This window comes from Hibiscus syriacus, unplaced genomic scaffold (assembly GCF_006381635.1).
Source record: "Hibiscus syriacus cultivar Baekdansim isolate YM2019G1 unplaced genomic scaffold, ASM638163v2 tig00112496_pilon, whole genome shotgun sequence".
Taxonomy (NCBI): Eukaryota; Viridiplantae; Streptophyta; class Magnoliopsida; order Malvales; family Malvaceae; genus Hibiscus; species Hibiscus syriacus.
The window spans coordinates 279732-306541 of NW_024063346.1; the positions used below are offsets into that span (position 1 = coordinate 279732).

Sequence of the window (26810 nt, forward strand, 5' to 3'; positions counted from 1 at the left end):
TTTTGTAAAAAAATAAAATTAATGACAAAATTGAAGAAATGTAAAATTACAAATAAAATCTTAAAATATAAATTAAACAACACACATAGGTAAGGGACTAAATCGAAATAAATTTAAAATGTAAATGGACTATCACTAATTCATATATATTTTTAATAAAAGAGTGGGCTTGCATTGGGCCTATCTAAATTAATGTTAATGGACTAGCACTATTACAAATGGACTTATTTTTGGATTTTATTATTACTTATTTATAATAACAAAATAAATGGGCTATTAACGTGAATTAACCTAACATGCAACTAAAATTTGTAATAAAAGAGTGGGCTTGCATTGGGCCTATCTAAATTAATGTTAATGGACTAGCACTATTACAAATGGACTTATTTTTGGGTTTTATTATTACTTATTCATAATAACAAAATAAATGGGCTATTAATGTGAATTAACCTAACATGCAACTAAAATACTAATTATGCAAATGAAATTAATATGACATGTACTACTATTTATGAACCATATAATATAGAATGTGACATACTAATTATTTAACACCTAATTAATCATGTTTTATATAGTTTACATTTAAATAATTTTATTAATTTGATTAAATAATTTTATATAATATGTATGTATAAACCATGTATAGTATATAAACTATATATATATATATATATATATATATATTATAAATATAAACTATATAAAGTAAATTACTTATATAGTTTATAGAAACACTATACATAAACTATATAAAGTAGTAAAATATATAGTTTATAGAAACCTTAAATCATAAACCACAAACACTAAACTTTAAACCACAAACACTAAATACTAAATCATAAACCCTAATATAAATATACTAGCACTAATGCATATATATTTGTAATAAATGAGTGGACTTGCACTAGGTCTATGTAAACTAATGTTAATGGACTAGCACTATTACAAATGGACTTATTTTTGGGTTTTATTATTACTTATTCATAACAACAAAATAAATGAGCCATTAATGTGAATTAACCTAACATGCAACTAAAATACAAATTATGCAATTTAAATTAATATGACATGTACTACTATTTATGAACCATAAATATGCAATGTGACATACTAATTATTTAACACCTAATTAATCATGTTTTATATAATTTACATTTAAATAATTTTATTAATGTTATTAAATAATTTTATATAATATGTATGTATAAACCATGTATAGTATATATAAACTATATATATATAAACTATATAAAGTAAATTACTTATATAGTTTATAGAAATACTATGCATAAACTATATAAAGTAATAAAATATATAATTTATAAAAACCCTAAACCCTAAACCATAAACCCTAATTCTAAACTTTAAACCATAAACCATAATTTAAATGGACTAGCACTAATGCATATATATTTGTAATAAAAGAGTGGGCTTGCATTGGGCCTATGTAAACTAATGTTAATGGACTAGCACTATTGCAAATGGACTTATTTTTTGGTTTTATTATTAATTATTCATAACAACAAAATAAATGAGCTATTAATGTGAATTAACCTAACATGCAACTAAAATACAAATTATGCAATTTAAATTAATATGACATGTACTACTATTTATGAACCATATAATATGCAATGTGACATACTAATTATTTAACACCTAATTAATCATGCTTTATATAATTTACATTTAAATAATTTTTTAATTTTATTAAATAATTTATATAATATGTATGTATAAACCATGTATAGTATATATAAACTCTATATATATAAACTATATAAAGTAAATTACTTATATAGTTTATAGAAACACTATGCATAAACTCTATAAAGTAATAAAATATATAGTTTATAGAAACCCTAAATCCTAAATCGTAAACCCTAATTCTAAACTTTAAACCATAAACACTAAACCATAAACACTAAACCATAAACCCTAATTTAAATAGACTAGCACTAATGCATATATATTTGTAATAAAAGAGTGGACTTGCATTGGGCCTATGTAAACTAGTGTTAATGGACTAGCACTATTGCAAATGGACTTATTTTTGGGTTTTATTATTACTTATTCATAACAACAAAATAAATGAGCCATTAATGTGAATTAACCTAACATGCAACTAAAATACAAATTATGCAATTTAAATTAATATGACATGTACTACTATTTATGAACCATATAATATGCAATGTGACATACTAATTATTTAACACCTAATTAATCATGTTTTATATAATTTACATTTAAATAATTTTATTAATTTTATTAAATAATTTTATATAATATGTATGTATAAACCATGTATAGTATATATAAACTATATATATATAAACTATATAAAGTAAATTACTTATATAGTTTATAGAAACACTATGCATAAACTATATAAAGTAATAAAATATATAATTTATAAAAACCCTAAACCCTAAACCATAAACCCTAATTCTAAACTTTAAACAGGTCAGGTTGAAAACAGGTCAGGTTGAAAACAGGTCGGGTAATACCAGTTATTTACCAGGTCAATCTCGGGTTCGGTTTCATATCAGTCGGATGCAGTTCGGGTTCGGATATCATATTTTCGGTTCAATTCGGGTTCAGGTCGTTCTCAGGTCGCATGCAGGTCGAGTTCGGATCCACAATTTTCAGGTCAAACTCGGGTTCAGGTCAACACCAGTTCCGACTCGAGTCGGTTTCGGATCGCCACAGCGCAGGTCAAAAACAGTTTTGACTCAAGTCAATTTCAGTCAATTTTACGAATCAAATCAACTTTTTACAGCCCTACTTCAAAGTTTGTATAAACTCTCTAGTTCAAGCACTAGAAGCGTCTTGTTTTTGTTTATCCACTGGTAAATTTTTTGGCTAAGATTTTAAATTTGCTTTCTTGATGCCTAAGACATCAGTAGAAGAATATATGTAGTTGCCAATTCAAGTAGGTAGGCCGTATGCCTTGTGCTTTTCATGTGACTGTAAATGACTGCGCATGATGTGGCCTTGAAAATAATCCCCCCATATGTTTTTTCTTTCGGTTGTAAAAGTCTGATTAAACAGAAATCTCTCATTGGATTAATCAAATTATTTTCTTGACTTTTGCTGCATCTGTTCCATGCTTTTTCCATTGGATAAGGCATTAGTAACTAATTTCCCTGTTCTGTCAAGATAACATCCAAAAATAATGGCTAATCAGCCGTCAGTTCTAAACCAAATTTCTCAACTTTGTACCATGTTCTTATGGAACTAATGTTAATTGGAGTCATGTTTGCACTCCCAAGCCAGAGAGAGGACTAGGGATTAAATAAACTTCCAGGGTGGAAAAAAAAGTCTGCATTATTTTGCTAATCAGGAACATTATGGCTACTCAGGGTTCTCTATCAGTGAATAAACATGAAAAAAATGTAAAATCTTATCTTAGGGACTTTTAAGAAGTTATATTAGAACTTAAAGGATGTAAATTTGTAAAAAATTTAAAATTTAAAATTAAATCACCGATAAATATATAAAAAAAATTAAATTATATAATAATTTGAAAATTTCTCCAAACATCTGCTTAATATTAGCCCTTTGGAGGAGAATATTCTCAAGTCTGATTTTTTTTTTTGCAGGTGTCAGTGAAGAGAAATGCCAACTGGTGTTGGAGAAAAATCCTGAAATGGAGAGGGGAAGTTGCTGGTATTTTATCTCGAACTGGGAGTAATTTTGCAATTACTAGAATTTGGAATGCAACAAGAGGCCGATGAGCAAAAGTAGAATGACAGAATTTTTTATTAAATTATTGATATTTAATATATTGATGAACTAATTCAAATTAAAATATATAAAAAATAAATTTTTTTAATTTAACTTATCTCATTTTTAACATTAGAATTTAAAATATAGACATTATTTTAAAATTGAACATCTTATTTAATTAGATCAGATGATAGTTAAAATATATTAATATTTGAACCATCTATATGTATATAAGTTTGGTACTTATAGTATTTGTGATATTTTTGTATGTGAGCAGAATTTAATTATAAAGGGAGAAAAAGGAAAGGTAAAAGTTGAAAAAGGTAAGCAAATGATTACAAAGTGGGAACTGGTAGCAATGGGAATGCCCTGGCATCGCCTTTCACACACGCGCAAATATAATCTAATGGTCCACTTGATCCTACCTACTTTACCCTCTAAATCACTCAATTTTTTTATAAATAAATTTACAACAAAATTTCACTACTCTCCTTTTACAGCAGTACTAGAAATGCCACACAAAATACAGTCATGGGAGCTGCCGCCGCTGGTGGTGCCACAAGGAATCCCTTCGCCGCCTGCAACCACCAAACAAAAGAGCTTTATAAATAAAAAATACCTTCCCCTTTAAAAATATAAAAACTTAAAATTACACAAAAAAACCTTATATTAATTTGCAAGTGTATATTTTTTTTTAATTTGCGAGAAAAATTACCTCTTCATTATATTAAAATTTCAAATCATAAATCGATAATAAGATATATAAACATCTATATAAAAAGAGAATTTAAGTAAATACTGTACCTGTCCTCCATGATCAGAGGTGGGCAACGGTCGAATAGTTGCAGAATCAACTTCATCAGTCGGCAATGGAACTGCAGGGTTACTGTTGATAAAAGAGATGCCGCCACCTTTATCTGGCACTAAACTCGGCACCGTTACCGGCGACCTAGCACTTGGCGCAGGCGAAACCGCCTCCTGGCGAGGCCTAAACGGCCATGGATATGCCGGAGAAGATGGCACGACTGGTCCACCCGAAGTTGGTGCCGGAGACGCTTCTGGAGACAATTCTGGTGAAGGGGTTTTGGTAGCTTTTCCGGGAAGCAGCGCCGGAGATGCTTTAATGGAGAGCTTCTGAGAGCCTTGGCACGTTTTAAGAGAGCCATTGTTGAAAGCAAAGTAGAAGAAACCAGGGCGAGAAGGGTGCCACTGCAATGGTGTAAACAAGAACGACACCGCCTTAAACGCAGTTAGCCTCGAAAACCACTTAGAAAATAGAGAGTTCCATACCGTATAGGAAGTGGAGTTTGGTTTGGTGAGGATAGTAGCTTGGGTGAAATTGCAGAGATTGAAGGCCTTGTTGTTCTGGAAAATGTAGAGCTTGCACCCATACTTGTGTTTGAAAACTGACAAGACGTTAAAGACAAAAGTAATAGAATAATGTTAGTAAAATCAGAACCCAAAATACTAAACTCGTTGAATAAATACTCACTTATGGAGTCTCCCACATGAACAGTGGGATTCTTCCACTGTGAAACACCATCCACCAGAATTGTTGCAGCCTGAGAGGCTAAGAAGAAGGTGAAGATAAGAGAAATGAGGAAGATCAGCATGGAGAAGATGTTCATCAGCTGTTCAACTTTTCAGTAGGGTTTAGCTTTGATTTTAGACCACTGAACTTGGTTTATATTGGTTGGGTGATAGTGGAGCAACAAAAAGAGAGCTCTTGAAAAATGTGTGCAGAAAGAGAGAGGGAACAGTGTCAGTTGTGTTTGTTTTTTTTTGTATGAAAGAGTTTGAATGGATGACAGACATGGAAATGTTGGAGATTTTGTAAAGATGCAAAATGATGGGGATTATTATTCTAAAATGATTACTTAAAGTCATTATCTTTCTTCAGCTTTTAAAACAATTTCCTTTTTTTTCCTAAGGGAACTGGGGAATCTTCAATGCAATCTTTCCCTTTGATTTCCCCCCATTTAGGTTTAATTTAATATGATGTAGAGAAGGTGATAAGCTCAAAACAAGAATCAAATCCTTCTTCTTAAACTTATTAAAGTGACTTTATTTTACAAATTAGAATCCACCGATGAGAAAAGAATGGGAGAATAAAACGCACGTAAGAAAACGACAAGTGCAGAGCAACAGCCTTAATACAAATTGTGACTTTCGAAGCCAAATTTATGTTATGTAAAAAGAAGAAGATTACTACAAGACAAGGGATAAAATGACAAAATGCACCTAAGACAACTACAACACAACATAATATTTACCAAAAGATTATCAGTAAAGACATTATAAAGTAATTGAAATGCTCAATAAAATAGCATGCCCTTTAAACTGATGTATCATTTGAAGATAATTTTCATGCCGAAACTATTAGCTTAGCTAGCTTTTGACTTGATTCCGAAACTATTAGATAGCTTTGTTCTAGCAATAGGACATGAGAGTTGTTATGTATGTGGATCTTAAGGGATTTCAGACAGGGTTGCAGGAAATGTTCTTATTATGGTTAGCATATCCTTCTTATTAGTCCTCGAGGATTAAATCGTGAAAATAATGCACAGAAAGTTCAAATAAATTCCTTTAAAATAAATGCGTTGTAATATCTGATTCTTTATTTGCAATCATCTGCTGGAATCTATGGAAGAAAAGGAACATGGTATTTTCTTAGGATAATTATGCTGAGAAAGAGCTTAATTGCTGGGAGCTTTCGCCTGGATGGGAGATTGGCTTCGCATCTGGTTACAGGTGCGAGTCAACTAGATACAACAAAATTGAAACTTTAATCTCTTAGCAAATGATTGGGATGTGAGAATATATCGTATGAATGGAGAGAGGAATTCGGTGGCGAGTTTATCGGCGTCGTTGACTTGCGAGAAACCAGTCGGTGAGAATGAGATAACCTACGTTGAACCCCCAGGTCTAGTGACGACACTATGCATCGGGAAGTTGCTGTAGCTTTAAATATCTTAGCAATAAATATCTTAGACATACATATAAGTGGTTGCAAGCAAAGATGGTAGCATTAAATAGAAATATAAATATAAATTTATATTATTATTTTTATTTATTTTATTTTATTTTCATGTCTCTTCGTATATCAATCTATAAAATTTGTATGTATTTATTGAAAGTGAAAAATGTGTCACAGAATAATCAAAATTGTGATAATTAAAACATACATAATTTATTAACCTAAAATTATAGTCATAGTCTTCAATTCAAAATATTAAAATGATTATTTGTTCTCTTTGCTAATATTATTATTTTTCTTTTAATATTAGCATTACTTATGATGCTATTAAAATCAAATTTATAAAAGAAATTCTCAAGCAAAGCAGAAAATTATACTAGAAATTATTTATATGAATTAATATATTTATAAAATAAATATAATTAATTTTAATATCATTCTATTTAAAAATCGTTTATTTATATCGTATAATAATATTATAGTGAGTCTAACGATAATATGTGTCATTGTTTTATTTAAACTATGTGCTAAATTAAGATGTTATTAAGTGTTTACCAATTTTCAATTACAATGATTAAATTGAAAATATCTTAAAAATTATGTAACTATTAGATACTTTATACTAGATGGAATGTAGATTTTGAATTGATAAAAATAATTATGTATTTTTTATATTATTTTAATAGGGTAAACTACACAAATGGTCACTAATTTTGAGTAAGTTTTCATTTTTCCTATTAAAGTTTCAAAAGTAACAAATTAGTCGCTAACGATTTCAATTTATAATAAATCGATCACTTACCGTTAACAATCGTTATTGCACTGAAAGGCTAGCGTGGCGCATTAAACCGACTCTACTCCTCGCAGGATAAACGTGCCTCTCATAAATAAAGATAAGATGGTAAGGGCTAGTGTAGTAACGGATTCTCCACAAGAATGAGAAAATTAATAAAATTTGTATGAAGTACAATATTTTTAAGGAAATATAATTAATTTATGCATGCATGTATGGTTTAATTTTTATGAAAACAAGAAATGTCTGACATAATAGTTTTAAGAAACCACAGTACCTTAGAACGAAGTATGTCAAAGAAGCACAAGCGGAACAACTGCATTGGACCAGAATGCCAACGATGCTGCTATTTCTTATATGCCTCATAGGAATCGGGAAGCTCACAAAGGCACTGCAGCCAGAAAGATTAGGTCACCTTTCCTTACTCTCTCAAGTGATGAAGGAATTTTTATATTATAAATGATAGTCACACACCTTAACATCATTCAGATATACAAACTTCCATCCAGAAAGGTGAGCCGTGAGCACGAACGGCAATATACATGTCCTCAACAGTTGTTCGTTCCAGCCATCCACCACATCCCTCAAGGGCCTTAAATCGCCACACGTGACACACCAGCAGTTCCATTGAAACTAAAGAAGTTGATAAACACACCATTGACCGGCTGTTCAACCTCAAAATGGAATGATCAATTTACGTTCTGTAGTCTTGTGAGCAAGTTCTCATCCTTATTCACAAAGGCCCACCTTGTCTGAACCAATGCAATTTTGTCATTCCCCTAGAAGAATACAGGGAAACAATGCTGATCAGACAGAAATATATGAGAGCTAACAATTCAACAGAACAACACCAAGGAAATGTATATTTTCTACAGAGAAAAATCAATACTAGTACCAACACATACAAATAGGAAATTCCAACCAAGATCTGGAGTTCCATCATTCAATTAATTTCGGCAGAAGCACTGTGCTTCTTAATGTCTCAATGGGTGTCATTAGATACCAGTTACGCAATAACTGACATCACTATTACTAAAAATAAGCATTGCAAAGAAATTGAGAAATGTCGAGCATTTAAAAAACCAAGTATGTTCCTAAAAGGCCGATGTTACATCATTGGATAATTAATTCATCTGTGCATATTTTTAAAAAAAAGTGCAGCTCAATATGAAAGTTAAATTTGGATACAAGGAAAAGATGAAAACAGAAGATTTTAAACCGTGTTTGATCTCTAGCAGCATCCACATTGTTATCTTGGGCTTCCAACTGGATTTATTGCAAGGAAGAAACAAATACACATAACATTGATGACCAAGGATCCGGGAATCTTCATCTTAAGTTTCAAATGCCCCTGGAATAAATCTTTATGTCAAAGACTACGTTTGATAGTAACAATTCAACAAGGTTTATCTACACAACCAGATTGTAAATAAAGACCACATTGGTGTAAATTGCCGAACACTATGGTATTTCTTCTCTTGGACTAACAAGCACTATTACAAAGTAATCCTAAACTTATTCAAGCTAGCTTTATCTTGAATAAGTGACAACGATAGTAAGGATCATCTTGGGGGACACACCAAAATTATATGAGAAGCATGTCAGTAAAGAAAAAGAAGAAGAAGAATAGTAGTCAAACGGTTGGTTGTCAAACGTGCTAAGTCAATTGGTTTAACATGCCACATCATCATTAAGTTATTACATTAACGACGAGTGAATGATTTGTTATAAATCGATAACGTTAATGACTAATTTGTTAATTTTGAAATTTCAACAGGAAAAACAAAAACTTAAACATTAATGACCATTTGTGTAGTTTACCCTTTTTAATAATATTAATAGAATGAATAAATATTAATAAAATACTAATATGAAATAAACCGAAATTTATATACCCAACTCTCGAATATGTCAAAACTGAGAGATGCATTACTTAATCATTAAAAATAAGAAGAGTTGTATAAAAAAGTTTCCTTTTTATTTACACAGTAATAAAATTGATTTTATTAAATGATTTTAATAATAAATAAAAATATTTTATTAAAATATTTAAATTTGAACAGTTAATTTATTGAATATTTGCATCGTGAATAAATTAAAAAATTATAAACATATTTATAATTCAAGTTAATAAAAAAAATTAATATATTTTTAAAAATAATATTTACAACAAAATCTAGTAGTATTTAATTACATATATTTGGTTATTTTAAACCTTAATCGAAGTTAATTACTCAGTTTGTTAGCGGAATTGAGACACACTGGAGTTTCTTCTTCTTGCACGACACAGTCTCTGCCTTGAATGCGATCGTCAATCAAAAAACATCGTCGTCACTTTAGACCCCCAAACCCCACAACTTCGAATTATCTCGTTTTCCACGGCTAATTATCAAATATTTGATTGGGAGAATATGAACAGATATGTCCATCGGAGGTGAGTACTGATTACAGAGTAGTTATTCGCTTTTCTTCATTTAATGCAAATATACATGCCTTCCATTTATAGCTGGTATATGTGTATTTTTCTATTGACTCGTCTAATATGGTGCTAGAAAACGTGTATTTTCCTTAATTTTCGTTAAGAATACTTTGGTTCACTGCTGGAGAGTTTTTTCACCTAACGCTCCACGGTACTTTGGTTAATTTGACTGGTTGATGCTTTGTTCTGTCCCTTTTTTCATTTGCTGGTTCATTTTCCTTCTTTCCTTGGTTATTCGAATTTGCTAATTATATCAGCCAAAACCCTGATTGCTTCTTAATTCTCTTTGGACTTTGACGTCTAGTTATTTTGTTTCTTATATTAACTGGTCTTTGCAAGGTTCTGGATCTAATGAGATGTTTCTTGAGGATTTTGTTGTTCTGGGTTTTTCTTATTTGGTTTATTTTTCCTCTTTTTACGGCTGGAAGGTTTAGAAATTGCAAGGTTTTTTAATTTTGGGAACTGTTTCTTTGCAGATTTTTAGAGTATTTGGATCAACTTGGATGTCCTCAGTGATTAAGTTTTTAGTCATTCAGCTAAATGTGTAATCTTTGAAGTTGTAGGCATAGTGGGGTTTTAGTTTTGAATTTGGTTCTTCGCGTTTGAGGCATTAGTTTATTAAACTGTTGTATTTGGACATTGAGAACCAAATTTTAGAGGGTTCCGTTTGGGGATTAGGACTTGAAGCTTTGCATTGGATACAATGGGGAGTAACGGGATTGGTAATCCAAGGAAGGATTTACAAAAGGAAAATGTTGTCAATAGCGGAGTGGTTAAGGAGTGAATACAAATGAAGTAGGCGAATCCATGACAATGGATCATAAGTTTTCTGATGAGCAATCTTTTTCAAGTTCTTATGAAATTGAAGAGAGCCAGAAGGCATCAATTATAGAGGTTTCCAGGATGAAAGAATTGAGTGTCTCAGCTACACCCAGAAGAGGTTAGTATTCCAGTCTCCTGATTTCCTTTTCTCGCCTAAGGGACTTGTGAGTTGTACCTTGTCAATTCTGCTTGGAAATTTGAGATTTATCATTGATCTTCAAATTCAAGGTTAAACTTCAGGGTGCCTCTCTTCCATGATGTCATGGTTAAATTGCTCTATGTCCCATGGGACTTGCATTTTGTTATGTCTGATTCAGCGGCATAGGGTAACAACTAAAGGGTGGAACCTTTCACCTCCTGCTTGACTTTTTGTATTATGTATAAAAGTGAACAATATTAGGTGAATATCTTATTTTACAAGCATGGAAATCACATGGGAGATGTTTATTTACTTTACATGTGTTGCAAGGAAAGCACTCAAGTTACCAGAAAAAACATTCTTTCCTGTATTTTTTTAACCAAATGACTCTGAATTATTCAAATGGCTATAAATATCATTATGCATTTTGATAAACCATTTCCTTGTTGTGTAATATCTATATGCAATGCCCCTATTTTCGGCTAAAATAAACAATGTAACGAACTTTAGTTAAATTTTGATAAATTTTATTGAGACAAAATGGAGTATTAAAAAAAGGGTCACTGTGAGTATGGTCTTTATGCAATTATAGGCTAGTTGATCTTAAAGAGTAGAGATCCTTTTTTCTTTTTTCATGTTGTAAAGTTCAATAGTCTGATGTCAAATTATTTTCTCTTGAAGGCTTGGATCATTGTATCACTGCACCAGTTGGTGCTCATGAAAACCTGTTAATCGATGCCAATGAGATTAAATTCTCTAGGTCAATGACAGAGAAGAAAACTTCAAGACATGATCTGAAAATAGATAGACTCTCAGATCGGGAAAAGGTAGATAACTGAGTTACATTTATCTGACTGTAGTTTACATTTTCCTTCCTGCTTATGCATGAATTGGCATCATTTCAAAACAACTAGAAATCTACAATATTTGGGATTTTTGTATAATGCATGTTAGATGCTGTATCTGTTTTGCTATTGTATTGCTTTGATATGTGGTCAGAAGATAGCAGCTAGGTTAATTATGGCAGGGGATTTTCTGTCAAGAAAGCTTAAAATTTTGAGTATTTTATTACCATGTTAAACATTACAATTTGGTTTGTTGATGAAGTGATCCTTCTTTCAGGTGATTGAGAGACTTACACGATGGGTTTGCCCTTTTTGCCTTGTCCTTTATGTTCTTTCTGTGACTCGTGATACTCATTCTTTTTTGTTCACAATTCTCTGTTTTGGTGTTCATTCTGCAGAAAAATCTCATTGTTAACCTTATCACGATCCAAATGACGGGACAGTAGAAGTTGATCTAGCTAAAAATTCACCTGTAGCTTCAGAATTGTTAGAACTTTCCTCTTTTGAAGGGGCACCCTTTGATCTTGATGATACTTCATTCTTTGAAACTAATAAATCTATACCGAGATTGAATATTGTCATCCTTGTGGTTGGAACAAGAGGAGATGTACAACCTTTTGTGGCTATGGCAAAGAGACTTCAGGTATGTTTAACATCATTTGTTGATTCACCTTATTGCACTGATTCTTACGGTATCCCTTTCTCTCTGTATTCGTAGTTTTAGAATTGGATCTATGCTTTATGATTAGAAAGAATTAGCTTCCTTCACAACTATATGTAGAATGCACCTGTGAGTCATAGAGCATGAACTTGAACGGTCCTTATGAAACCCAATGTTCTTATGGCCTAATAACACCTACATGCAAAACCAGAACGGTTGATCCATATCATAGTTTATCAGCAGAGACACCTGATCATACTACATATCCTTATTTTCAGCCATACTAAGTCATATAACCAATTCATTTTATTGTTCATTTATTTTAATTTGAAAATCTTTTACTTTCTATTTCAGGAGTTTGGTCATGTAGGTTGGCAACTCATGCCAACTTTCGCAACTTTGTAAAGTTGGCTGACATAGACTTTTATCCTCTGGGAGGTGATCCTCGGGTTTTGGCTGGATGTAAGTTCCTAATGGTGAAACTCTTTCTATTTATCATATTTATGTTGGTATCTATGTTGGTAATGGCTTTTAACATAAATCCCACCTAGTCAAATAATATGGAACATTTGCCTGAAATACTGCATCTTGTTTGATTGCTTAACTTCATTTAATTGATAAAAGATTGTGTCCAGAAACTATAAGAGCAAGAGAAGGAGAGGAAAACAAGGGGAAGGAGAGGCTAAGGCTCCTTTTGGTTTCCAAAACAATTTATGTTTTTATTTCCTATTTTCATTTTTGAAAATAATTCGCATATTCTATTTTTGGAGTCTACAAACATATTTGGTAATATAAATAAAAAATCTTTCAGTATTTGAAAGTATGAAAACACGTTTGGTTATTTGTTTTCTTATAATAGAAACATGATAAAGAAAATTCTTAAATTTACATGGATTTGAGGTAGAGACAGAGAATTAATATTAAAAAATATAGAATTTTTATTTTGATTGCGTTTACTTGAATTTGAACCCGAGTCAATTCATTAAAATTAAAAAAAAAACCTCGTTTTCAACTTTTTCAATTTTACAAAACATTTTTAGTGTAAACAATGAAATCAACTTTTTATTGTTTTCTAATTTTACATATTTTCATTGTTTTCCATTTTCTAAGAAAGTGAAAACAAAAATGGCCTTTGTTTCCTGAAACCAAATGGACCTTAATTATTCCTTTGTCTGAATTGCTTTAAAGAAGAGGAAAAGGAAAGGAAGGGGTATTTCATCAAGCTTATCAAACGTTATTTGGCTAAGGAGTAGGGATGAAAATAAATTATATCTCTTATATTTCATGATGCAATGTCAAAATAAGGTTTTAATTGTATGTATCGTAACAATAATAATAATTTCATGCTCCTCCAAGTCCCTCCATTCTGGAGCTTTTAATTAAAGATGAAGGTTTGGGGGCTTTTGAGGGATATACATGTGCACCTCCAGAACCTTCGTTTCAATTAAAGTATCTTTGAACGAGAGAATGCCTAGCACTCCCCTCCATTTGCTTCTCTTTCTGCCCCTTCCCCAAATCCTATCAAGCATTCATGAACTAAGACGTTGTTTTCTACATATTCATTCAAAGCGGGTACAGCTTGTTGTTTACCTTGAGCTCATGAAAACCTAATTTCTCGAAACTCTGTTTGGTTTTCAATACTTGGCTTGATCTTAACATTTCTAAGCATGTTTCATTTTATGCAGTTGCTGTGATTGTATTTTTCTCTTTCTTTCTTTGCTATTCATTTTTAACTTTTATTTACTATTATTTAAGTTGTCTGTATAGTATTAATACATTTGAATGATTGTGTATGGTAGATATGGCCAGAAATAAAGGTCTGATCCCATCTGGACCTAGGGAAATATCGATACAGAGAAAGCAACTGAAGTCCATTATGAATCTCTTCTTCCTGCATGCACAGAGCCTGATATAGAAACAGGCATGCCATTCAGAGCACAAGCAATCATTGCAAACCCGCCCGCATATGGTGAGTCCATATGGTATTTTCTTTTGATGCCAAACAATGTTAATTATTTTATTCAAAATTTGATATCACCTTATTTCGTAAGATGCATATATCTAAGGTATTTTCGGAATAATGTGTATGTACTTCCGAATGCAGGACATTCTCATGTTGCAGAGGCTCTTGGTGTACCCCTTCACATATTCTTCACCATGCCTTGGACGTGAGTTGGCTTTTCTTTTTTTGATTTGTCTTCCATATCCCTTCTCATAATTGAATTCTATCTTTTTTAAAGGAGATGGAGGGTACTTTATTATATGCATTGATTATTCTAAAACATGTAAAAATTAAGGGAAAATCTGCGAGGTTATTCTTCTCACTTCTGTTTTTGAATAGGCAGGCCAACATATGAATTTCCTCATCCATTGGCACGGGTACCTCAGAGTGCCGGATACTGGGTAAGTCCTTGGGTTTTGGGCTTACTTTTCTTCTTTTTTTTCCTCCTCTGAACTAGCTGTTGGACAACTTGCAATGACGAATCTGTCCATTCCTATTTGGATTCAGCTTTCTATATAGTTGTGGACTTACTGATATGGTGGGGCATAAGGGCACATATTAATGACTTCAGAAAAAAGAAGTTGAAGCTTGCTCCTATCGCGTACTTCAGTGCATATAATGGATCAATATCTCATTTGCCAACTGGCTACATGTGGAGTCCTCATCTTGTGCCTAAGCCAAAAGGTAGTGATGTTACATGTGCATTTTAAATGAATTTTCTCCTTAATGATGATACTTTCCAAGGATAAGAAATCCTTGAATAAACGAAAGATATTTAGGAATTTCTTTCTCTTTCCTTTTATTAACTTCAATATGGTTGCGTAGCAATCTTTATCCGTGATTATGCAAAGTGATGGTTTTTTTCTTCTTCTATGTATTCCCTATTCATATACTTCTTCTATCATTCTACAAGAATTCCTTCTTCCTCTGTAGCTTTTAACGTTCTTTTTACACAAGTCTCTCTCTCTCTCTCTTAAATGCTTTATTTGATATGGTGGATTTAAATTTTATCTTTATTATGTTTATTCTATACCCATAAACTTTTTTTTTTTGTTCTAAAGTCAGTCATTCTAATACCATTTAAGCCTTAAGGGTCTTCATTATGAAATAATTTGCAGATTGGGGTCCTTTGGTTGATGTTGTTGGTTACTGTTTTTTGAACTTGGGGTCAAAGTATCATCCTCGAGAAGAGTTTCTGCAGTGGATTCAGAAAGGACCACAACCCATGTATATCGGATTTGGAAGCATGGTATGATATCTCTCATGGATGTTTGAAGTAACTTAAGTTATGATCTATCTTTTCTTTTATGAGATATGCCATTGTTTGCCAAGGTTATTTCTAAATTATTTGAAAAGGAAGATCAACTGAATGAAACTTTACTAGGTTATCGAAGCATTTTATCTTGAAAAATAAAATACGAGTGTGCATATGCATTTGCACCCTGCCTAATATTTTAATTGAAAGAAACTTAGGTGAGCTTTACATTCTGTTTGTTTGACTTTGACTGGTATGGGGATTGAATATAATATCTAGATGCAAAGTCTAGGAATTGACAAAATATGTATCAAGTATGCAAGGGTTGCTTCAGTTTCTAATGCGAATGCTATGAAGCTCACTGTTAATAGAAATCCTGATTAAGTTAATACAATTGAAAGAGATCAGGGCTGAACTAAAATGGAAGACGTGTCAAATTTTCTTGAGGTGGAAGTTAATGAGGATCATTTTATGATATATGCTTTTGTGCTTCTAAAAACTAAATACTCAAATAATTTATTATTGCCTGTGAAGCCTCTTGATGATTCCAAGAAAACAACAGATGTTATTTGGAAGCATTAAAAGATACAGGACAAAGAGGAATAATTGACCGAGGCTGGGGAGATCTAGGGCACTGTAAGTAACTTTTGCATGCTGTTTGGTTATCCTTACTTATTGTCTTGACCCTTGAGAGCTCATTTCTGATTATTCTATCTTGTTTTGTTACATCTATTTGTGGTATGTTGCTATTTTGAATTTGAACTCATTGTTTACTTTGTCAATGTAAGACCGTTGAATATTGTCATTATCTTGAATCAAGGAATTGGAACTTGGTGTTCAAAATGCTCTAATCGAATTTTAGTCATTATTGAGATAAACTTGTTGGTAAATGGATGTTATGTCGTTATAAGTGCTTATCTGTTGAGGACATTACGGGACCCGCACTAGTATTCACTATTCAGAATTACAAGCAGAGTTTTCTTATATTTTATTTGTCCTGCAGTTGCAGAAGTTACTGATAATATTTTCCTCCTGGAAGACTGCCCTCATGATTGGTGTTTCCTCAATGTTCAGCAGTGGTAAGTACTTAATTAATCGACTCCATGTTTTCTACTTTGAAGGGATTCTTGACATGCTTAGATGTAACAAATGCAATATGATTTTCGTGGAATTGAAAAAACGACCAGATATCTGATCATAAGATCACCTGAATGTAGCAGGTGTGTCTAATGATGAAGAGTTCATAATCTTTTTGATACTTTTTTTTTCATTTGTCTATTAAAAATGGTTCATAAATATGCAGGTGCATCATGGTGGTGCTGGAACTACAGCCACGGGACTTAAAGCGGGGGAATTTTTTCTTGTACTTGCTTTTGTTATAACATTTTTATTGCGCTTCTACTTTTGTATGTGTATTGTTTGTTTGTTTGTTTGAAGAAAGTCTCTAGTTATTAATACAAAGATTGAGTGAGATCTTGCTCCAAAGCTATTTAAATTAACCTTCTAACGGGTCTTATATTTGTAATCTGAATTGTGTTTTAATGCCAAATTTTGAATGATTAGTGCCCAACGACCATAGTGCCATTCTTCGGAGATCAGTTCTTTTGGGGTGATAGAGTACATCAGAGAGGGCTTGGACCTGCACAATACCGATATCAGAGCTCTGTGTTGAGAAGCTTTCAAATGCTATCAGATTCATGCTCCAGCCAGAGGTAACTCAAGTATTGTTTCCTAAAGTTAATCTGATTCATCACATTATTAATCACTTATCTCATTGATTACACCATCCATGTAGAATCATATCCGGATATATGTAGTTGATGGATGCTGAGGTAATTATTCTATAAATTTTGTTTCCAAAAAGTTGTAATACTTTATGATATATGAGAGTAGTTATTTTCACCCTCAAAATTTCTCCTTTAAAACCTTTATGCATACTCTTTTGGCAAGCATCTAATTCTACATCGTTACTGCTTTTGAAATATAACCTTCTATTGAATGTCAATGTGTTATAGCCTTTGCTTAAATATACTCTCGTAAGAACATTTCAACTTCTGGAAATTATAATTGTCTTAACAACCGAGGAGTACATTGAGCAGTTGCAAGCTCCTCTGCTATAAAGAGGGAGATGAAAGTTGTTGGATTTGCATTAGATGCATACTTCATGTTTCCTGAAAAAATATGAGAAAGTTGAAAAGCTAAATGAAAGTAAAATGCTTCATGGCAGATTGAATTTGCCTTTGCCCAATTCGGTAAAGGCTAGTTCTAATCTGGAGGAATACCTAAGGAATAACAATGCTTAAACGTGCCATTTTTGTTATGGAGAAAAATCATAAAACAAAAGGCTTTAGAAATTAATTTTCTTTTTTATCCATTTGAGTGTTGATTTAAATTTGCTTACTCCAAGAGTGGCTTATGTGCTCTGTTGTTAAAAAGCTTCCCATGTTCAGCATCATTCTTCCAGCTGACAAGTTTACGATCCGTTGCACCGGATTCCATTTCCACTGAACATTTTTCTGATATGTGGAGTAATCGTACCTTCCATATGCCAATGATAATTAAATTCAAGTTGGAACTTTTCGATGGAACTTGGTTTCTCGCAGGTGAAATCCCATGCGATGGAGTGGCAAAACTGATAGAAAACGAGGATGGTGTTGCTGCTGCAGTCGATGCATTTCACGGCATTTGCCTCCGGAGGTGCCATTGCCTACCGCACCGTTGGAGGGAAATGATCATCCGAACCCTTTACAGTGGTTCTTTCTACAAATTGGAAAACTGTGCTGCATGCCTTGTGGATTGTGGAATTCTTAGATATCTTACAGATGAGTTAATTTTCTTAACCTTTGCCCCTTAGATCATTTTCGAGTATTTGTTCATTACATTGGGTTTGAGAAAAGTTGAGAGCAGGGAATTGCATGAGTTTTAGATTTCCCCCATTGTGTGCAATGGCATTAGGCTTTCTTCTGTACCATTTGTAAAGCTAGCTTTGATAGTAATAATCATTACCTTCCATTTTGTTCACTTTTCTTCTTTTTTGGTAGCAATTGCTTGTGTTCTTGTTTCCTTTCAGCAATTGTGATTTTCTAGTTGGAACATCAATTTTAAATTTGAATTTAGATTATTTACTATGTAAATGGTAAGATTGAGATATATATATTTAAGATTCAAACGATAGTTGAAAATTTTAAATACGTGGATTTATTGAATCCAAATTTATATTAAGAATTTCAAACTATCAAAAATTAATATAATAAATTTATGAATTTGAAAAATAATTGATATATTTTTAATATATTATTATTCACATATACTAGATTTGAAATCAAAATCCAATATTCGAATTATATCGTGAAAGAAACAAATTGAATTGAGAGTTTATAATAGGTTTTTGTAATAATCGATCCTGAATAATCGATCAGTAAATTAAACATGGTTGAAAAATAAATTTTGAAATTTATTAAGCTAAAGGTGATTACAAATAGTATTTGTTCAAAGTACTCTCCGTCATTTGACAATAAATGTACAATCACCGTTGCAGCTGTTGATGCTCGAACTTGAACCTCTAAATAATAATGATTTTATTTTGTTATAATTATTTAATTTAGAAAAAACACATTTGTGTAGTATGCCGGATAGTTGTTTTATTTGTGCGTATTTTAAGATAATAAATTTTATAATTTTTTAAACTGAAATTTTATAACTGAATAATATATTTCATATAAATTTAATATGTTTGTGTGCATGCATCACATTTGATATTATTATTTATATGGTTTCAAGATTTAGCTATTTTAACTTAACCATATATAATATGGTTAAGATAATATTATTTTCAAGAAATACATTGATAAACATGGAAAATGTGAACAGATAATTTTTTTTTTTTTGAGTTATAAACTCAATCAATAAAAAATATATGAAATAAATTATTTTGGTTAGTCGGGATCATGCTAATGTGATGAGGAGGATGTAGCGTATACTTTGTTTTTTGCTGATGGATATGGATTCAACGCAGCGCCACGTCACCAAATGTAAGTTCAATTTAAGATCTGATACAACATTGTTCATCAGAAGGCCCGTAGGCCACCCAAATATAGTCGGAGATCCCAAAGTCAAACAAGATAATACAGCCGGGTGGCACCATCCATCGGCTATAATTACGATTCCAATGTATAATACCAAAGAAATAACCACAACACTTGTTCCTCAATTTCGTATTTTTCTCTTTTACCAAACCAAACAGATATTTTTCCCTTCGGATTAAAAATCCACACCCAAACAGCAGATAAGCTAAGCTTACACATTTTCCTCCAACGACGCTAGGATTAGAAATCGGATTCTTCAAATTCCGGGGAAAATGGCGATCTCAGTTTCCGCATCAGCAACTGTTCCTTCACTGAATCGACGAAGCTCAAGGGTTCTCCATCCCCCCTTTTTATTGTTCTTCCAACCTATATTTTTCGTCTTCTTCGATTTCAACCCATTCGATTCGTTAATAGATCAGTTTCCTCTCGCTATCGTCCTCTGCAAGTAAGCGCTGTTATACCTTCTCTCTTTACTACTATTGCTATCATTTCCTGTTGTCTTTCCAATTTCGTTACATAAATTGAATGCGAACATCATTTTTTTCTTGGTTAAACTCAATTAGTTCTTATTAAAGTTCAGGTTAAATCAACTTGGTGAAATGTATTGCTATTCTTTATGTTTATCTTAAGTTGTAGTTTAAGTAGAATATGTTTTGTAGAATGATAATTTTGACAGGTTTGATGAAATGGTTTCTATAGGTTCAAGCAAAGAAGCAAACATTTAAATCCTTTGATGATTTGTTGGAGAATTCCAAGAAACCTGTATTGGTGACTTCTATGCAACCTGGTAACTTTTTTTCTTAAAAAAAGAAATCACTTGAATGCGAAACCTAATTCATAAATGTATATAAGTTTGACGAAAAATTAGATTTTCTGTTAAAGGATTGAAATTCTATGAAGAAGGCCTGATTTTGTAGGTGTGGACTTGTCAGTTCATGGTTCCGGAACTTGAGGAAGTGAGCGCCACTCTGAAGATAAGATTCGGGTTGTGAAAATCGACACCGAGAAGTACCCAAGTATTGCTGATAAATATCAAATACAAGGATTGCCCACTTTCATCCTATTTAAGAGAAAACCTTTTGATCGTTTTGTAAGTTGATTTAGTACATTTATGCTCGCTTGAACATTTCTTTCTTAGAAGTTCTGCCAGTTTTTATGAGGTGAAAAAGCAAAAGATTATTCGAGGAGTGCTGCTATTTAGTCATATTTTATAATCTGAAAATGGTCTGATTGCTTCTAACAGCATGGGATGTAATGAAATAAAATCGAAAAAAGCATGTTTTATATGAGTGATCGGAGTCAGACAGCTTACAGGAAGAAAAACATATCATTTCCTTTACGATAAATTTGTAAAAAACCTTTGCTGGTTCATCTTTAATGCCTTGGGATGCTTGTCCTAAGTAGTTATTGTGAAATTGCGAATCATTCAGATATATGCAGTTCTTACTGTTCCCCTCCTGGTTTATTTACACCTGGACTTTCCATCTCTTTGACTTTAACCATGGAGCTGACGTTTTATTGCTTGGGATGGGAGGTCCATTTTGTGTAACCTTTGCAGTTAATCCCACTAATAGGCTGCAACAATCATGAATTTCAATATTCTCTTCGAGTTAATTTGTGTTGTTTCTAAATCCATAGCAACTCATCTGGTTTGTAATCCAACTATTTTTGACTTGTTCGAGCTATGATCATCAGAGGGTGCCTTGGGTGCTGATCAGCTCATTCAACGCATTGAAACTTCGTTAGGTGTAAAGCAATAGCACTGGTGAGCCTTGGATAAGAGATTTGTTCCCCTTCACTTGGGTGTATGCAGACTGAGAGACTCCATTTGAATCACTTCCTCTCTGCCTCTTGTTCTAATGTTATTTCTGCTGCTCAGGATTTCAACTGTTTCATGTTAAGATACTGGATTGGAGTATGATACTGGATTTAGAGACCCCCACATACCTTTCTTTTCTTTTTGATTTTTTTCATATAGACGATTTTGTTGTTTATATGACTTTGAATAAATTCTAGTTTGATCAATAATCGGTTGGCTATAATTCGAAGAGCATTCCTTTGAGGAAGTACAATACTTATAGTTTATATAGATGATTGTGTTTATATTCGAGCTTCCCTACCAATTCCATAGTTGGTGAACTGCTTGGTTGGCAACCGCTTGTTAACTATTATAGTTTGGTTCATAGCGAGTCCATAGAGCTACGCGATACTTTGGGTCTGTTCCTTACGCCATGCATTTTAGGAAATCTATTGTGTTACATCTCAAAACAACTTAATGTATATATTCTTATTTTTTTTGTTGATTCAACAGTGTTCAACTATGATGCTACCAAAGATTATAGCGTGGCAGAGGTGACAACAGTGTAAGTTCATTGCTTGCAATGCAAGTAATGATGTGTTCTTCGACAAGAGCGGGGAACAGCACGATCACACTGGTGGAGTCGGCCAACATAACTTTAAATTCAAGGCCTTGATTACTTTTTTTACAAAAAATTCAAACTAATATTTAAAATTGGGTACGAACCAAACTACCTCAATAATTAAAGTGATGATTGCTATCCCTAGAGGTCTCGTTCGAGTATTAGAAATTACAAGGGTGTTTGAGCTTTCATTATCTAATAGTTGTGAATTTTTAGAATAGACGTATAATCAACTTAGGATAATCAAAAAATATTTAAATAATTAAAATAAATAGATACTACCACGTGGGCTTTCTTAAATATCTTTGTGTTAGCTCTTTCATTTCTTTATTTTCTATTCAATAACCAATAGGTTCAGAATGGGCTCAAAAACCCACTGTATCAATAAATCATCATTACATCTATAGGTTTCATACAAAATCTCAGTGGTTTCTACACAGCTTTATATTGTGATAAATTAATATAATACAATAGTTTTGGACTATATGCTTTTAAAATTCATTTCATCACCGATAATCAGTTTGGTTAATAGAATGATATTAAATTTTTTAAGTAAAGTTAATAAGTAAATTGAATTTTGATATTGAGATAGTAAGATTAAAACGATTATTTCCTGATAAATTAATAATAATAAATTTCAATTACACTACCAATGATTAAATATTAATAATCAAATTTAAAAAATAATATGTCATGTATATATTTCAAAGAACCGCAAAACTTTCAAACGAAAAATATAAAATTAACAAAAACATATTCATAAATTATTTCATATAATAATAATAATATAAAGAAGAAAGAAAACCTTTGATTTGGGGTTATAACCCGACGCGGTCCGCCTCTTTTCCTCCCCACCGACAGAATGCTATTTTAGTATAAAAATAATCTAATTAATCATTAAGAAAAATGTTTAGTATTTAAATTATTGATTTTATTTTTATTTTAGTATCTAAAGTTTTATTTATTTTAAAATCATACTTAAAGTTTACTTTTTATTTCATTTTAATATCTTGTGTTAAAAACTTAATGAAATTACTTCACGAGTCATTTTTATAGATAAATTACATCATCATATAAACTATCTTTTCACTCTTATTTTGACCATTAAAGTTTAATTTTTTAATTTAACTACACAATTTTAAATTAATTATGTTATAATTACTCTAATTTATTTTATTAATAATTTTCGTTACATGAATTTTTGATATTATTAAAATATTATTAAAATAAAAAAATAAATTTAAAAGTTATAATGATTAAATTATGAGTAATTTGAAAGTTAAGTAATTAAATTAAACTTCAGTGACCAAAATAGGAGTGAGAAGATAGTTGAATGAGAAATAATGTAATTTACCCATTAAAAAGTGCCATGTAACAACTCCATTAAATTTTTAATTACGAGATGAAAAAATAAAACAAAAAGAATATTAGGTATGATTATGAAACAAATGAAAGTTTAAGTACTTAAACGAAATAACACTATTAATTTAGGTACTTAACGTATTGCTTTCCCAATCACTAAAACCTGACATCACCTTCAGACGCTTTCTTTTGGGAGACCGCTTTTTGAAAGCGACAGATAAATGACAAATCACCGTTCCCATACGCTCAAAACCAAAAAATGAAAAATAATGGCCCACTCATGACACGTGTTCCCTTATTAAGCAACTGATCTAATGATAGGTTTCTTTGATATTTAATTGGGCAATTGCATTACATTTTTCAAAATTTTAGCGTTTATCCCGAAAAATCATCTTTTCTATTAAATATTTTTAATCAGACATCGTTTAGATTATATTTTTTAATCTAACACCCTTTGTAAAAGGGTGAGCCCTTGCAGCGCGTTTAACACTGATTTGGGATCACGTGGGGTAAGTCGCCCCCGTGAGGCGCGCATTATGCTGACATAGGATACACGTGTGTATAATGCAGCTCCTGGGGCGCGCCTTAGGCCACGTAAGGTATAGCGCGGGGCATGGGTCGCGCCTTACCTGTGAATCTGCCACATGTCAATAAGTCGCGCCCCTTACAGCGCGCCTTAGATTTAATTACCCACTTACCCCGACGCTTCACACTCCAATTCTTCCCTATAAATACCCATCCTCAACCACTTTTATCACACTAAATTCTCTCAACTTCTCTCAAATACTCTTATATTCTCTGTTTAAAGTATATTTTATTATATTTTAAATATTTTGTACTTAATATATTTAAGTATTTAATTTATTTAATATTTTACTTATATAATTTTTTTGCAGATATATCATGGAAGGAAATCTACTTCGCTTAGATGAAAATCATATATCTCGACACTTTGCTGATACGGTAACATTTTAACGTTTTAATTTAATTTAAATTATTAGTAATAATTTGTTGATTTATTTAATGCATGATTATTAGATTAAGAATTAATTTTTTAATTATTTAATTTTAGGAGAATGATCGTGTATTAGATCCTTTTATTAGGAACCTTAAGTTAGTGGCACCTAGTTGTATCTTGTCGTATTTAGTAGACGTTGGATTCGGTTACATAGGTAGATATCAGAGTCACTGTAAGATAGAACCAGACCTTATTTCTGCCTTAGTAGAGCGGTGGAGGCCGGAGACCCACACATTCCATCTTCCGTGCGGAGAGTGCACGACTACACTTGAGGATGTTGCTATGCACATGGGGCTTCCGATGGATAGAGATGTGATATCAGGGATCACGCAGGGTTCCTGGACTACTTTGTGCCGGGAAAATCTAAGATATGTCCCGAAAAATTTTAACAGTGGTCGGATACCGTTAAATTGGTTAGATGCAAATTTTCGGGAGTTGAGCGATGACGCCTCTGATGATGAAGTTAAAATGTATGCACGGGCATGCATACTACAGCTGATAGGAGGGTTGCTGATGCCGGACAAATCTCGCAACCAAGTTCACTGCATGTGGTTGCGACATCTTAGCGACTTTCATCTGGTCGGATCACTCAGTTGGGGCTCGTCAGTTTTGACTTTCTTGTATAGGGAGATGTGTCGAGTCATTGACTATAGGAAAAATGCTATCGGCAGATGTCTCATGTTATTGCAGTCTTTGGCATGGTATCGATTACCTCATTTATGTCTCGTTGTCAAGAACACATTCGTATTTCCATTACTATTGAGGTAATTGTAAAACTAATTTCATATATTAATCATTTGATACAACGTATAATAATTTTCCCCCTTGAATAGGTGGTCTTCTGATAGGAAAAATCATCATGAGCTACCTGATGATTTAGAAAAAATTAGGGTGTTAATCGATCAAAAGGTTGACACACAAGTATGAATTTTAATGTTTAAAAATCGATTTTAGATTATAGTTATATAATTAGATTATTATTTTGATAAAAATTATATATATTTGTTTTAGTTTGAATGGGTATCATATTCTACTGGTGATGTGAGGACGGTGATTCCATCTGAGTTTAGGGGTCCATCAGATGTTTGGATGGCGATGGTCCCTTTGATCTGTTATGCGACTGTCGAGTGACACTCCACTGATCGCGTGCTCTGGCAATTTGGTTGTTTTCAACCAATTCCGGAAGCACCTCGCAATATGGACGAGTTGCATAGCACGGATAGACGTGTCAAGACATATACAGATTGGTTGGTGAGGCAACATGAGTGGCTCGTGTCGTGGGAGAATCAATATCGGTGCCTTCCCTGTAGAGAGCCCATTTTACTTGACCTATTGATGGTTGCTGATGGTTATTATGAGTGGTTCAACAGTAACGGGAAACCGTTTCTGCTTCCCGAGGATGCACGAGGGCAGACCTTTCCACAACGTCGATAGAGACGTTCACCGACACAGCACCATCGTCCATCGACTCGTGGACGGAGAGTAGGTGCTTCCGGTTCATCCTCAGCTGCACCATCATGACCTTCCAGTAGCCATCGTATCCATCGACTTACATACCGCGACCATATATGATGCCACCACCGCCTTTGCATTACCAGATGTCGTCGCCGCCGTCTTCACCTGGTTTTATGACCCCGTCGCCACCACCGTCACAGAGTTTTATGACCCCTCATGGAGGCTATTATGGGTCTATGTTTGCATATCTGACTTGGGGTTCATATGATGGATATTTGGTGGGTTCAGCCTCATCACCCATGGCTGCAGCACAGAGACCTCATGTACAGTTTTCACACTCAGCGATGTCTGGGTTTTATGAGTTTTCCCAATTTTCGCAGGCCAGTGGGATAGTCAGTCATACACCTCGAGGGTCCTTATTTTATGGAGGTGCTTCATCGTCATTAACTCCTCATCAACAAAATGTAACTGCTCAGGACGACGACGACGACGACTGCGATGATGATGACAGCGAGGAATCACAACCAGTGATACGAAAACAACGCCGATTTCATCTTCTCGAATTTCACAATCATAATAAACAATAGCTGAAAGTCGCGTCATTCTTTAATTTAAAAGTGCGGCAATATTATATCTGCAAAAAAAAAACTGAAACAAACATGATTAAATAAATAATATAATAACGAAAATATAACACAATAAATTTTTTACGTATAAACGTAAATAATTTAAATAATATAATTTTATATTATTACCTGCACT

General features: G+C 32.6%; 1 protein-coding gene, 1 long non-coding RNA gene and 2 pseudogenes across 2 annotated transcripts; 2 read left to right on the plus strand and 2 right to left on the minus strand.

Moving 5' to 3' along the window:
- Positions 1-4109: 4109 nt before the first annotated feature.
- On the minus strand, positions 4110-5398 carry LOC120180435 (early nodulin-like protein 1). Its single transcript, XM_039185757.1, has 4 exons — positions 5228-5398; positions 5026-5141; positions 4540-4944; positions 4110-4313 (listed from the first exon to the last, which is right to left on the minus strand). Exons 1-4 carry the CDS (start codon positions 5361-5363, stop codon positions 4230-4232), a joined length of 741 nt encoding a protein of 246 aa, XP_039041688.1. The 5' UTR covers positions 5364-5398; the 3' UTR covers positions 4110-4229.
- A 5030-nt stretch (positions 5399-10428) lies between these two features.
- On the plus strand, positions 10429-18681 carry LOC120180467 (annotated as a pseudogene).
- A 1218-nt stretch (positions 18682-19899) lies between these two features.
- On the plus strand, positions 19900-21754 carry LOC120180466 (annotated as a pseudogene).
- Positions 20095-24426, minus strand: LOC120180468. The gene is made up of 3 exons (XR_005521688.1): positions 24415-24426; positions 23192-23201; positions 20095-20275 (listed from the first exon to the last, which is right to left on the minus strand). It is a non-coding gene; the product is annotated as an uncharacterized LOC120180468 (long non-coding RNA).
- Positions 24427-26810: the final 2384 nt, after the last annotated feature.

What these genes read in the sequence shown, in the direction of transcription:
- LOC120180435 (XM_039185757.1), bottom strand. Translation starts at nt 5,363, where the DNA reads ATGAACATCTTCTCCATGCTGATCTTCCTCATTTCTCTTATCTTCACC. An exon ending in TCATGTGGGAGACTCCATAA is followed by an intron (nt 5,142 to 5,227) that starts GTGAGTATTTAT and finishes ACGTCTTGTCAG; the next exon opens with TTTTCAAACACAAGTATGGG. An exon ending in CAAACTCCACTTCCTATACG is followed by an intron (nt 4,945 to 5,025) that starts GTATGGAACTCT and finishes ACACCATTGCAG; the next exon opens with TGGCACCCTTCTCGCCCTGG.